Genomic DNA, 14,104 nt, shown 5'->3' with positions numbered 1-14,104 from the left:
ATGTAACTTGAGTGGAAGTGCGTTGGGTCCAACAGCTCCTAGATACAGAGGCTTCAGCCCAAATTGAATCTGGTGTAGCCACCATGGCAGATGCCCTATACCACCACCTCAGGATGGATTTCCTGGGCCTTGACCTCGTAAGTAGCAGTGAGAAGGTTGCTATGGTTCTGGAATTGGGCCACAGATGAAGCCTCGAAGGCCCACTTGGGGAAATTACCCTTCAGAGGGGCTTGCTCTTTGTGGAAGACTTAGACAAGATAGAAAAGAACTTAGGGGAGGTAAAGCCCCAAAGGTTCCCAGAAGATAGGCCGAGCACCAGCTCTAGGAATCTGTGGCTGCGCCCAAGGGCTACCAAAGATATGTTTGGTGCCTATGGCTACCAGTGATAAAGGAAGTATATGACTCAGTCCTTTCGAGGGGTCAAGCACCCAAGGGGTGACCTCCCAGCGGCGGCAGGCTCTAGTCATCCACCCCAGTGACAGGGGGTCCTCCGAATCTAGTACCTATGGGATGTTGCCTACAGAGGTTCTACTTGGAATTGGACCCACATTACCTTGGACTGCTGAATACTCAAAGTGATTTGCATTAGGTATGCATCCAAATTAGCCAAGGCACTACCTCAAATACCAGAGAAGGGTGCAGTGATAGAGGCTACCCTAGCTAAATTGCAAGTGCTGCAAGCAGTATGCTCGGTGCCAGCCCAGGAACTGGGCAGAGGAACATATTCTATCAACTTCATAGTACCCAAGAAGGCTGGCTTCTTCTGCCCAATACTAGACCTCAAGGAGGTCAATAAGTGCCTCAGTGTCCCACATTTCTGCAATGGAAACCTTGCACTCTGTCATAGGGGTAGTAAGAAAGGGGGAGTTTTTCTCTTCCTTAGACCTAGCCAAAGTGTATTTTCATATCCAACAAGGGAATCTAACCAGAAGTTTTAAGTTTATGTATTAGGCAAGTACTTCCAGTTCAGAGCCCTCCTTTTTAGCATTGTAACCTCTTCAATGACATTTACCAAAGTGTAATGGTGGTGGGAGCAGCTACCCTGCACAAGCAAGGAATCTTGGTTCATCCCTACCTGGATGACGAGTGTTTTCTGGGCCAAGTCTGCCCAGTCTCTGCAATAATGCTACGCCTTATAGTATGAGTAATAAACTATGCAAAGACCATTCTTGAGCCCTCTGTCTCTAGAGTTTCTAGGGGCGCTCTTCAACATAGTCAGGGAAGGTGTTCTTACCCAAAAAAGGCGGAAAAAGTTAATTTTCCATACGAAAAGCTTCCAAGCCCAGTCCCCTCTCAGTGCCCTGGACTATCTACATTTACTAGGTCTTATGGAGGCAGCCTTAGATTTGGTCCCGTGGGCCAGAGTGCACATGCACCCCCTGCTGACCTCGATAAGCTACCACCAGCAGCTGCCCCTACAGCCATCAGTAAAGGATGGCCTAAACTGGTGGCTGCATCTTCCCAACCTGCCAAAAAGGATAAGCTTAGCCACCCTTGAATGAGTTATCCTGACCACAGACACCAGCAGCATGGATTGGGGAGCCTGGTACCAAGGCCGGACAACACAAGTGCAATGGGAGCAGCAGGAAAAGTCTTGGCATATAAACAAATTGGAGCTTCTCGCCATCAGGCATTCCTTCCCTTAATAAAGAACAAGACGGTCTGAATTGTTTCAGACAATGCCACGGCAGTGGCCTATGTAACCGCCAGGGGCTTCTCACAGTTAGGCATTAGCTCGCGAGTTCACAATGATAATGCAGTTGGGCGGAACGGAATTTAGAATGCCTGACGACAGCCTACATCGCATGTGTACACAGTACCCAGGCAGACTTCCTGAGCAGGAACAAGTTATATCAAGGAGAATGGGAACTCAGCCAAGAAGCCTTCCTCATGATCATGAACAGATAGGGACAGCCAACGATGTTGAACTGTCACAATACAAAGGCAAAAACTCCATTCTGTTTTACAGCATGGCCCATGAGAGGGTACTCCTGAGCAGGGAAAGGGTCATATCAACTATGTTGGCGGCTAGGAAGTGGTCAACCTCATTAACCTACATCAGAGTATGGCACCTGTTTGAGACCACTTGTCATGCAGCTCAAAAGAATGGACATGCATTGGCAAGTACACTGATAATAGGTTCTAGGTTGCCTGCTTAATAGAGTCAAACCTCTTGTCTTTCAGTCCCGTAGATGTCTTTCCTTAAATTATTCTATCCATATCTTTATAGGGAAAGAAGTTTGAATAAAACAGGAAGCAAATAAAGATGTTTTCTTTTTTCAGTATAATGAGAGAATTGAGCGATTAACGTAGGGAGAACAGGAATTTCAACATTTTTTCCCCTTGCTTTGAAAAAGCCCTTGGACCTTTCAACATGAAGTAGCATTTTATATGTCCTAGAAGTAGAGGTCAGTATTCAGAAGCATTTAATGGCTAGCTCATTCGTAAAAGCCAAGACTGTTGCCAGACAAGCCAGCTAGAATTTAGCTGGCTAAATTAGGGGCATTCCAAGTGTATAACTGGGATGCATTGTTAGCCGACTATTTTAACCAGCTAACTCCAATATTCAGTTAGCCAGTTAACACAGCCAGCTAAGTCTGGTCAGGCCAAAAAGCCGTCCTAAAGTTAGCCAGTTAAAGTTAATCAGATAAGTTTATCTGGCTAATTTTGCTATCCAGACTGTCTGAATGCTTTATAGTTGGACTGGATTTTTTCAGTTTATGGATTTGAAAATATGAGCTAGGTCCTAGAATATAAGTAGAACTCAAAGTAGACACTTCAGTAAGTTATATATTTGTGTGTGTTTCATCCTGTGCCAATAATTTATTTGATTTTATTATTTCTGGTAGGGGTACAACTCAGAGGCATGCTAACTGTGGCTGTGAAGGCTGTAGTTTTGATGGACTGCCAAACTGAATGGCATTTAAGAACATAAGAAATTGCCATGCTGGGTCAGACCAAGGGTCCATCAAGCCCAGCATCCTGTTTCCAACAGAGGCCAAACCAGGCCACAAGAACCTGGCAATTACCCAAACACTAAGAAGATCCCATGCTACTGATGCAATTAATAGCAGTGGCTATTCCCTAAGTAAACTTGATTAATAGCCATTAATGGACTTCTCCTCCAAGAACTTATCCAAACCTTTTTTGAACCCAGCTACACTAACTGCACTAACCACATCCTCTAGCAACAAATTCCAGAGCTTTATTGTGTGTTGAGTGAAAAATAATTTTCTCCAATTAGTCTTAAATGTGCTCCTTGCTAACTTCATGGAGTGCCCCCTAGTCCTTCTATTATTCGAAAGCATAAATAACCGATTCACATGTACACGTTCAAGACCTCCCATGATCTTAAAAACCTCTATCATATCCCCCCCTCAGCTGTCTCTTCTCCAAGCTGAACAGCCATAACCTCTTCAGCCTTTCCCCCTAATTTGGTTAGGGGAATCTTATATAATGATAAATAAAGCATGATAAGGGGATACCAGAATATAAAGTCAGGTCTCTATAACTAGAGCATCAGTTTTAAACCAAGAGGAAAAGCATGTCCTGGAATATGAACCCAGGAGCTGGCAATGCCATTTTAATCACAGTTCTGTCTCCAGAATCGTTTTGCCTTTGGGCAAGTCCTTGTGCTTTCACTTGAGATTGTGTTAACTGTAGTGCCGAGTGTAATATAGAGATAGTTAGATACATATATATGTAGACAAGTAGAGCATTGTCTTTTGTACAGATCGGGTTTGAAGCTGGTTTTGAGTAATAAATTGTAGTAGACAGAGCAGGTGGCATAGAGAAGTGATAGCCATTGTTAATTGTGTAATTTCAGAACACCAGAAGTGAAACAGTTAGCTAATAGCCAATATCTTCTCCAGAGCTCTGCTCATTGCTTGGATGTATAAAGACTTCTGTGTTGAAAGATTTCGCAGTATGATGAAACTTCCTTATCCTAATACAAACAGTAATTTTTTTGTACTTTCTGCCTGGCTGTTTCTGAGAAATCTGCAGGAGGAGATAGGGGAGTTTTACAAAGTCTGCTTAACCACTAGACAAGTAGCCATAGTTGATAACTTGCTGTCCTGCTTTTCCCATACTCGCCCACTAGTAAGTAGCACAATGCTGCAGAAATGATTGGTACTGTCCTTTTGATATCTGTGAAAACAGGTGCCCCAAGACCAGGCTGCAGTGCACACTGCTATACCCTGTTCCTGCTGTCCTCTCTCAAGCTTTCCTGTGCATAAGAACATAATGGTCCCTTTTTATTTTAACACTGTTGCTTCTTTGTACTAAGCCAGTAGGCAAGCATTCAACCAATTTGACTTATACAAAAGGCAAAACTAACTAACTTTGGTCTTCAACTTGTGATTGCTTTCACATAGTGGTCTGTTGCTTTTAGAGGACTGATGATGGTGGAACAGATAGATCACTGTTTTTCATGTAGGGGCCACATTGGCAAAAAAAACAAAACAAAACAAAAAATCTTGTGTTAAAGCCAAGTCTGTTGCCAGACGAGGCGAATGTTCCCCTGAGCAATGGAGGGGCCCCTCTAATGCTGCAGGCCATGCAGCAGACCTGGCTGCTCAGGAGCCTGCAGAGAGACTTGTGTAACTAAAATGAAACATGTTCCCCCTTTGCCAGTCTTATCAACCCCCCCCCCCCACACACACACACACACACACTCTCTCCCCTGCCATGCACGGTCTTCTCACCCCCCCCCCCCCCCCCACCACTACACACACCCATCTTTCCCTTAGCTCGTCCAGTCAGCCTCCATCATCCTGTCCCTCCGTAATCCCCTACAAGACAGTTCCCCCTCACCTTCTCCAGAGATTTGCTGCTGATTGCTATTACCCCTAACGAATCAAGCTAGATATTTCACTTGGATGCAGCTCCATCACTGCTCTCTACATTAAAGGTGGGGGTGGAAGGGAAATAGAACCAAGAGCTAAGAGAAACAGATAAGTATGAGAGAAAATATGTGTGAAGCTTGCTGGGCAGACTAGATGGGCCATTTGGTCTTCTTCTGCCGTCATTTCTATGTTTCTATGTTTCTATGTTTACTTCTGGCATCTCAGAGCTCTAAGTGAATTTGAGCCTGAACTCCTGTGGTGTTGTCACAGTCTCGCAAGAATAGCACAGGAGTTTGGGCACTGCACACAACAAACTCGCTGAAAGCCATGAGGTGCCAAACTAAACCGGAACAATTGTTCCAGAGAAGCTGGCAGGAGAGTGTGCATTGAGGGAAGAAAGTCAGAGAGCAGTACTTTAAGCTTGGTGGGAACTGCTTTTGACTCCTGGGCCTTACAGTGAAGAACATTGAAATAGATTGATGGAATCAAGGCCCTCCTTCAGATTGTGGATTTCTGGCTGCTCTGTCATTTTGCACATTGATACACAGCTTACTCATTTAGAATATTAAGAAAAAAAAGAACGGATTTATTAGAGAGGATGGAAAATGGAATCCAAAACTGAGCATATATCATTCTCTGACAAGCAGACATGAATTAGCCATTACATTTGGGTGACGACATTCAATGGTATCTACTCAGACTCCTCTCTCCAAAGCTTAGAAAATCTTTACTGAGCATGTGCTGCCTTGTGAGCCCCTTGGTCTTTTTGTCCGAGCTACCGCATGGATGTGTCCTGTTCTTTTTCAACTTTACTAGATATTTTTGAGGGTGTAAATAAACAAGCAAAGGTGAGCCAGTTGATATAAAGTTTTTGGATTTTCAGAAGACATTTTGACAAAGTCTCTCATGAGAAACTTCTTAGGAAATTTGAAGGTCATGGGATTGAAGGCGGTGTCCTACTGTGCATTAGTAACTGGGTAAAAGACAGGAATCAGAAGGTAGGACCAAAAGGTCAGTTTTTCAAATGGAGAAAGCTAATTATTAGAGTGCCCGAGGGATCTGTACTGGGGCCTGTGCTATTTAGCATATTTATAAATTATTTGGAGAAAGAAATGAGTGAGGTGGCTAGATTTGCAGATGACGCAAAATTATTTTGAGTTGCTATAACAGCAGTGCATTGTAAGAAACTTCTGCGGCTAGAAGACTGGACTTCTAAACAGCAGATGCAGTTTAATGTAGGCAAATACAAAGTAATGCATGTAGGGAAATATAATCACACGATACTGGGTTCTGTGTTAGGAGTTGCCACCCAAAAAAAGGACCTCTGAGTCCTTGTGGACAATACTTTGGAAATGGTGGTCAAATAGGCAAATAGAATGTTAGGAATTATTTGGAAAGGAATAGAGAACAAAACTCAAAATATCACAATGCCTTTGCATAGATCCATGGTTAATGTTACCATGAATATTATATGTGGTTTTATCATCCCATCTCCAAAAAGACATAGAAAAGATATAGAGAAGGGTAACAAAAATGATAAAGGGGATGAAAGAGCTCTTATGGAGAAAGGCTGAACCGATTAAGGCACTTTAGCTTGGAAAACAGAGGTGACTGAGAGGTGAAGTGGGTAAATAGGGAATGGTTATTAATCCTTTCATACAACACCAGACCTAGGGGACTCTATGAAATTAGAAACCTGCAGATTTAAAACAAATCATAGGAAGAATCGTGCAAAATTCAAGTTATAGAAACTATTGCCGGAAGATGTGATCAAGGCAACTGACATAATGGGATTCAAAAAAGGATTGGAGAAGTTCCTGAAGGAAAAGTCCACAAACTGTTATTAGCCAGATAGACTTGGGAAAGCCAGTGCTTATCTTTGGGAGTGTGATACAAGAAATAGATCAACTGTTGGAGATCTGATGGGTATTTCTGACTCGAACTGGCCACTATGAGAAAGAATGCTGGGCTTGGATGGACCTTGGTCTGATCCAGCATGGCATTTCTTATGTTCTTATCTCTTTAGGCCTAGTACTTCCTTGTTTTTTTGTCTGCCTCATTGCTAAAATTTTTCACTGCTTTCTTGGCAGTCACTCCATCTAAACTTAAGTTATAGCATTTAAAAAAAAAAAAGCCCAAAGTCAAGAAGACCAGAAGGCTCATCTGCATATCTTACCCAGCAGTCCCCAGGAGAGGACTCCAGAGGTCACCGCAAACAATGTAGACTTTAGGCCCCACACCCCTTGCAACAAAATAAAACGAGAAGGCTCATCTGCATAAATTACCCAGAAGCTCCTGAGAGAGAGCCTCCAGAGATCACTGCGAGCAGTCCAGGCTCCATGGCCCTAGCATGTCCTGTGCAATCTTTATGCACCTAATAACTATAATCATTCTTTTTTTTTTCTGGCCTATGAACTTGGGGTTGTTTCTGGGAGGGGATTTTAATTCTGTGAATGATCTGGTCCTAGACAAATTGACGTGTTAGGCTCATGAGAAGTATGTCTCTTTTTAAAATGATCATCTTCAAACTATAGATGTGTGGAGGGTTCTGCACCTGTTCAAGCAGGATTATACCCATCTCTCTTGAGTGCATTCCATGTTTTCCTGATTAGACTATTTTTTGATGCCTCGTAGTATCTTTTTTTTTTTTTTTTTTTTTTTCCCCCAGCATAACAGCAGCCAATATAGAAACAATAGTAGTCTATGATCATGCCTCAGTCTGGATCATGGTACAGAGGGGGTAGTGAGATGGGCAGACAGAGGAATTGGAAATTTCCATTATATTTAGCTGAGGATGCTGAAGTGGGACTCGTACCTCAAATTCAAAAAGCAACATGTAGACAATCCCATTTTATTATGGAAAACAGCCAAAGTAGTACTCAGAGTTGATATTGCATTTATGGTGCAGAGAAGGAAGACTATTGATGCTACCCTTTTGCGTTTAGAAAAGCAATTAATGAAAGCTAAATGTGTGACTTAGCAAATAAGATGGCAGAACAGAGAGAACAATTTCTTATGACTCATGATGATCAATTCCTTATTACACCAGAGAGTCAAAAAGAAAGTCTTTTATTTTAAATCTCGCAAATGTCTTCTGCTTGGAGGGGTAACCTTGCTCTTTGCCCCACCATATCAAGTGCAGGACAAGGGGAAGGAAGCTCATACCAGCGCTATTCCAACACACAGATTGTGGTCCCCAGTGGAAAATCATCTGCAGATCAACCTACTTGAAATGAGCCATTTGTTGTGCTCTGAAATCTTTCTCTCACCTCCTTTTGGTGAAAGAATTTTAATCCAGATAAACAATCAGTTGGCCATGTTTTACATAAACGGGGGGGGGGGGCACGTGTTTGCTCTTTGCCAGGAGGCCATCTGAATCTGGTTGTGGGATGGTCATCGCAATGGCCATCTGCAGGCAACTTATCTTTTGGGGATTCAGAATATGCTGGTGGATTGCTCAACAGCATATTTATTTATTTGTTCAGTTTTATATACCGTCATTCGGTGCAGCCATCAAAACGGTTTACAAAAATCAAACAGATGATAAACCATTAAAAAACATGTATGCATAAATTAATAGTGGGAAATAAGGGATCGGGGAGAGGTTGGTGGAGAAAAAGGGAGCATAAGGAAAAGAAGGGAAAAGGATTATGGTAACAGTATTGGTATTTAAACATCTTCGGGATGGTCTTCTAGTGTTGTTAATTATAAGTTCATATTGCTATTATAATGGTCATTGCCAAACGATATTTCATTATCTCTTTTGCATGAATATGGTTGATAGTCTTGGTTAAAATTAGATTGTTGAAATAATCGTTAACGTATACTTTATGAAAAAGAAAAGTCTTTAGATCCTTCTTGAAAGTTTAGATATTAGTTTGAGTTCTTAAATAAGGTGGTAAGGAGTTCCATTTTATAGGACAGGCAATGGAGAAAGCTCTGTTTCTTGTTGTTGAAAGATGAGCATCTTTGGGTGGAATAATTAGACGAGAAGTGTTATTTGATCGAAGATTCCTGTTCTGTAGCGTGATTTTTAAGCTTGTTTGTGGTGATCGGAATGAATTAATTTGTGTATAATTATTAAAATCTTATAATCGTGATTTAATAGGGAGCCAGTGTAGTGAAGATAATATTGGGGTAATGTGATCATTCTTTTTTTTTTTCCAGTTAAAATTCTTGCTGCAGAGTTTTGAAGAATCTGTAAAGGCTTGATGTTGATATATGGAAGGCCAATCATAAGGGAATTACAGTAGTCAGTGGTTGAGAAGATAATTAGTTGTAAAACTGTTCTGAAATCTACTAAATTTAGAAAAGGTTTTATCCGCTGTAGAATTAGGAGTTTGTGATAACCACATTACCACCAAAATCAAAGAAGGTTATTATAAGATAGGTTATTGTCAATTAATACTCCAAGGTTTCTGGCATGATTGACAGGGGATATTGGCTTAATTTGATTGTTAGTTGTGAATAATGGTGGTGGTAATACAGTGGGTTTTTTGTTCATTATAAGTATTTCGGTTTTATCAATGTTGATTATGAGTTTTAATTTTGTAAGGAGTTGCTTGATTGATTCAAGTAATAAAGATGTGTCTTTATAAGTATCATCGATGGAGTTTTTTATGGGAATTAAAAGTTGTATGTCAGCATAAAGGTAGTGAGTGATTTACAGATCATTTAATAGTTGGCAAATTGGTAAGAGGTATATGTTAAATAAAATCGCAGATAACGCTGAACCTTGAGGAACTCCAGTATTGAGGATAATTTTTTTTTTAAAGAGATGTTATTAAATGAAACTTGATAAGTTCTGTTGGAGAGCAGCCGCGCGCATGTTATAAAATCCGGGGTTGGCGCGCGCAAGGGGGTGCACACTTGTGCACCTTGCACGCACCGAGCCCTAGAGGAGCCCTGATGGCTTTCCCCGTTCCCTCCGAGGCTGCTCCGAAATCTGAGCGGCCTCAGAGGGAACTTTCCTTCTGCTACCCGCCCCCCACCTTTATTTTGCTATTTATGCCTGCCGGCCGGCTGCCAGCACATGATCATAAGAATATGCCATACTGGGTCAGACCAAGGGTCCATCGAGCCCAGCATCCTGTTTCCAACAGTGGCCAATCCAGGCCATAAGAACCTGGCAAGTACCCAAAAACTAAGTCTGTTCCATGTTACCGTTGCTAGTAATAGCAGTGGCTATTTTCTAAGTCAACTTAATTAATAGCAGGTAATGGACCTCTCCTCCAAGAACTTATCCAATCCTTTTTTAAACACAGCTATACTAACTGCACTAACCACATCCTCTGGCAACAAATTCCAGAGTTTAATTGTGTGTTGAGTGAAAAAGAACTTTCTCCAATCAGTTTTAAATGTATCATATGCTAACTTCATGGAGTGCCCCTTAGTCTTTCTATTATTCGAAAGAGTAAAAAACCGATTCACGTCTACCCGTTCTAGACCTCTCATGATTTTAAACACCTCTATTATATCCCCCCTCAGCTGTCTCTTCTCCAAGCTGAAAAGTCCTAACCTCTTTAGTCTTTCCTCATAGGGGAGCTGTTCCATCCCTTTATCATTTTGGTCACCTTTCTCTGTACCTTCTCCATCGCAATTATATCTTTTTTGAGTACGGTCTCTGTGCCGGAGGCCTCAGTGCCACTGTGCCAGAGGCCTCAGTCTTGCCCCCAGACCGGCACCCCGCCCCATTCCCACCCCTTTTTTCAAAGTCCCGGGACATACATGCGTCCTGGGGCTTGCACGCGTTGCCGGGCCTATGCAAAATAGGCTCGGTGCGTGTAACCCCCCGCATGCGTAAATCCATCTTTGAGATTCAGCCATTCTGAAAATGCGTCTAATTCTCCTGAGGGACTTCTAGATGAAAAACCATCATCAATAAATCTCAGCCAGGTTCTTGTGGCCTGGTTTGGACTCTGTTGGAAACAGGATGCTGGGCTTGATGGACTCAAGGTCTGACCCAACATGGCAATTTCTTATGTTCTTAAGATTGCTATGAAAGGTAGAAGTGTATACATGTCTATGCTCAAAAGAAGATACATAAAGACAGGCCACTGAAGAAACCATCATGACACCCATAGTCGTGCCTTTAAGCTGATGGTACAATGTAGATTGAAATTGAAAAAAATGTTTGTGAGGGCAATCGTGGAAAGATTCTTAAAATCCTGATGGGATGTGATTAAATGAGTAGTTTGTAATGCTTCTTCAGTGATAGTGATTGCTGAAGTTTGAGGTATATTTGTATCCAACACTGTGATATCAGCTGTTACCAATAGCCAAGATTCTTTATACAGCAAAACCAATCCACGATTCATGGAATAAATGAATTGTATCTCAAATAGATTTATTTAGAGGAGCCAGCAGTTTTTAAAATAAGTCCAAATATTTTGATACGGGTTCTAAAAAGGCAACTGAGCCTGTTGGCCTTCCTGATGGATTCACTAGAGACTTCCCTATTTTAAGGACTAGGTAGAGGTTGAGTATAATCTGATATTTCTCTAATAGAAACTCATGTCCCCTAATGGTAATGATAATCCGTTTTCCTCCCAAAGTCTAATCGACATTATGTATGATAGAAAGTACATTTAATAAGTTTCATAGTAATCTCACTAAAAAAGAAAGACAGGCTTATGAAATGTTGCACAATGACCTGACTATTGTCATCAGTCTGGCAGATGAAGGGGTGAGATGGTTCAAAATGGAAAAGAATGCAATCTAGAGGCACACCACAAACTACATGATAAACAATTTTACATTCCTTTAGATTCTGATCCCACTGACAGTCTAAGTAATGGGATTTTTATTTTATTTATTTATTTAAGGGATTTTTATATACCGCAGCACGTTTGCAACATCACCTCGGTTTACAGTAAAACATAATGCAGCAACGGGTTTTACATAAAACACAACTACTAACAAAAGGTAAAAGGATAGCTAGATATATGTATGATGTAAATTTATTGATGATGCACAGATATAACTATTATTGGGTGATTATTAGTTTTTAACTGATAGCTTTGAATTTGCAATGAGTGATTGTGTATGGCAGATTGATATGTGTGTTCTAAGTGCAAGCAATGTGATATAAAATATGAGGTTAAGTTTGGAGGCTGGTGTCTTCTGTAATTTACAAGTATTGTAATGTATGCATAAGCTAGAATAAAGATTTGTCATACTTATTTAAAATTGCTGATAATTATATGGGTGTATTCGTGTGTATGTATAACATTTATATTATATATATATATTTTTTGCATTCTCAGGAAAGAAGGCTGTGTTGGACTCCAGCCCATTCCTGTCCGAGGCAAATGCAGAAAGAATTGTCCGGACCCTGTGTAAGGTTCGTGGAGCAGCTCTGAAGCTGGGCCAGATGCTGAGCATTCAGGGTGAGTTGCAGTTGCGCTGACCATATTATATCCCGTTTACTGCCATTATTGTATGTGGGTGTTTACAGCAGGAGAGCAGTAAACTTGTGGCAAGGAGAAGCAAACTGAAATGTAACAGCATGGAGCAGGATGCAGAAGAAGGACCTAAATTTAGGAGATTGAAGCGAGGCATGAAGCTTTGTGAGAGCATTGTGGAGATCTAAACCTGAGACTGATAATGGGGCACAGGAATGCTGACAGATGGGACTGCAGTGCAACAGCTGGAGCAGCAGCAGAAAATGCCTGCTCACTTGTTTTGATGAGCACAATTGTAATCATCTAATCTGGTGTAATTTTTCTTAGCATCTAAATCTTATTTTATCAATTGCCTGCCTTAACTCTGATCCTAAAATATAATTTGTGATGGGAGCCAGCAAGAGACTGGAGACATAATTATATAATTTTTTTTTATGCCAGGAGCTTGTGCTAGCTCTGGTGCTTCTTGTTTTTGATTGGATTACGGTTAATTATGTAATCTTGAACCAGCATATTTAACTGTCCAGGTTTTGCCTTTCTAGTAAGTAATTTAATCTGTGAAAGATCATGGCCTGATGCTTACACAAGTCTGTGTCTCCATGTCCTACAATCTGTTGTCAACATTTTTGTATCCAACTGTAGTGTGGGTAGGGGGAATCCTTTATGATTTCTCCTTTCTTGCCAAGATAGCACTGAAAGGCACAAATGGTTGGCTCCATGGTATGATCTCCAGGAAAGGGAGGAGAATGTAGTACACAGAGCATAAGTGTTTTGTCCAGGTATAATATCTATGCAGAAATTAGCCAGCTGGTCAGAAGAAGCCAACATACAAAGCTTGCCTGATCCCATCCTGCAGCTTTGTTTGCATCTTGTGCCAGATAATGGTTTCAAACTGAAAGCCGAAATGGTGCTCCAAGCAGAGGGGACCCAGCAGAGTCCGCTGTCCCCAGGTGGGATATTGAACTTTAAGGTGCGCTGCTGTGCCAAGTAAGGGTGATTTTGACTTTGTGGTTTTCTTTATAAGAATAAATTTAAGCAAATCCAATGTGAAGAAGGTGAGCATGGGAGAAGCACTGGTGAGGGGATTACCATGTGTGCATTTATGGAATTGTATGTGTGAAACCCAAAGCCTTGTAGGGGAGGACAGAATGAAAATCAGGCTCTCCACTCATGGTAAAGTTTGGAGAAATAGCCTCCAAACCCAAAGTGCTGAAATGCAAAGTCAAGGATTATTCATTTTCCTATATAAGTAAATTTTGAGGGCAGTTTTGAAACCCTGCAGGCAGGGTGCCTGCAAGCACATTTTCAAAGAGACTCCCAATGGAGCTTCTCTTGGGTAAATTCGGGTGGGTACTTTTGTAACTGTGTATTTTGTGCCTGTATGGGGAACAGGTCCAAAGCACACACTGGAAAATATGCACAGAGATTTACAAAATGAAATTTCCATATGTGCTTTCATGTCTCCAAGAAGCTCTGTCCCTTTTTCCATGTGGGTAAAAGTATGTACGCTGTAAATCATGGAGGTGTGGGAGGGGGAGAGTTTCAAAGGACCTTTCCAAGCAGGTAAACATGTTTACCTGCATAAAATGTTAGCTTTTTGCCCTCTCTGTGTATAGATTGTGAGAGTATAATTGGGTTCTGAGACAGATGAACTGTCATGAGTGTGCAGTGTGTTTGCTGAGAGCCTTATTCCGTCCGGGGCTTACTCTCCCTGCCCTTCCCCTGTGCTCAGTATCTCTGGATATAGGAGCAGCTGTGTGTTTGGGACTGGTGTTAATCCTGGGAGCTCTGCAGAGAGCTGGGGTGCTGAGTGACCGAGGCATGCTGCCCTGTGTGCTGTGCACGTGTTGTGGA

At 41.6% G+C, this 14,104-nt stretch overlaps 1 protein-coding gene across 4 annotated transcripts in view; it reads left to right on the top strand.

The window, feature by feature from the left end:
- Nucleotides 1-14,104, top strand: part of COQ8A (coenzyme Q8A) — a 351,468-nt gene that overhangs the window by 197,885 nt on the left and 139,479 nt on the right. For all 4 annotated transcript variants that reach the window (XM_029593040.1, XM_029593043.1, XM_029593041.1 and 1 more), the window contains one exon: nt 12,113-12,235. In XM_029593040.1, coding sequence (XP_029448900.1) covers nt 12,113-12,235 — 123 coding nt within the window. The remainder of the gene's footprint in view (nt 1-12,112; nt 12,236-14,104) is intronic.

This window comes from Rhinatrema bivittatum, chromosome 3 (assembly GCF_901001135.1).
Source record: "Rhinatrema bivittatum chromosome 3, aRhiBiv1.1, whole genome shotgun sequence".
Taxonomy (NCBI): Eukaryota; Metazoa; Chordata; class Amphibia; order Gymnophiona; family Rhinatrematidae; genus Rhinatrema; species Rhinatrema bivittatum.
The sequence above is the reverse complement of the archived record's forward strand: the minus strand, read 5'-3'. Positions and strand labels throughout refer to the sequence as shown.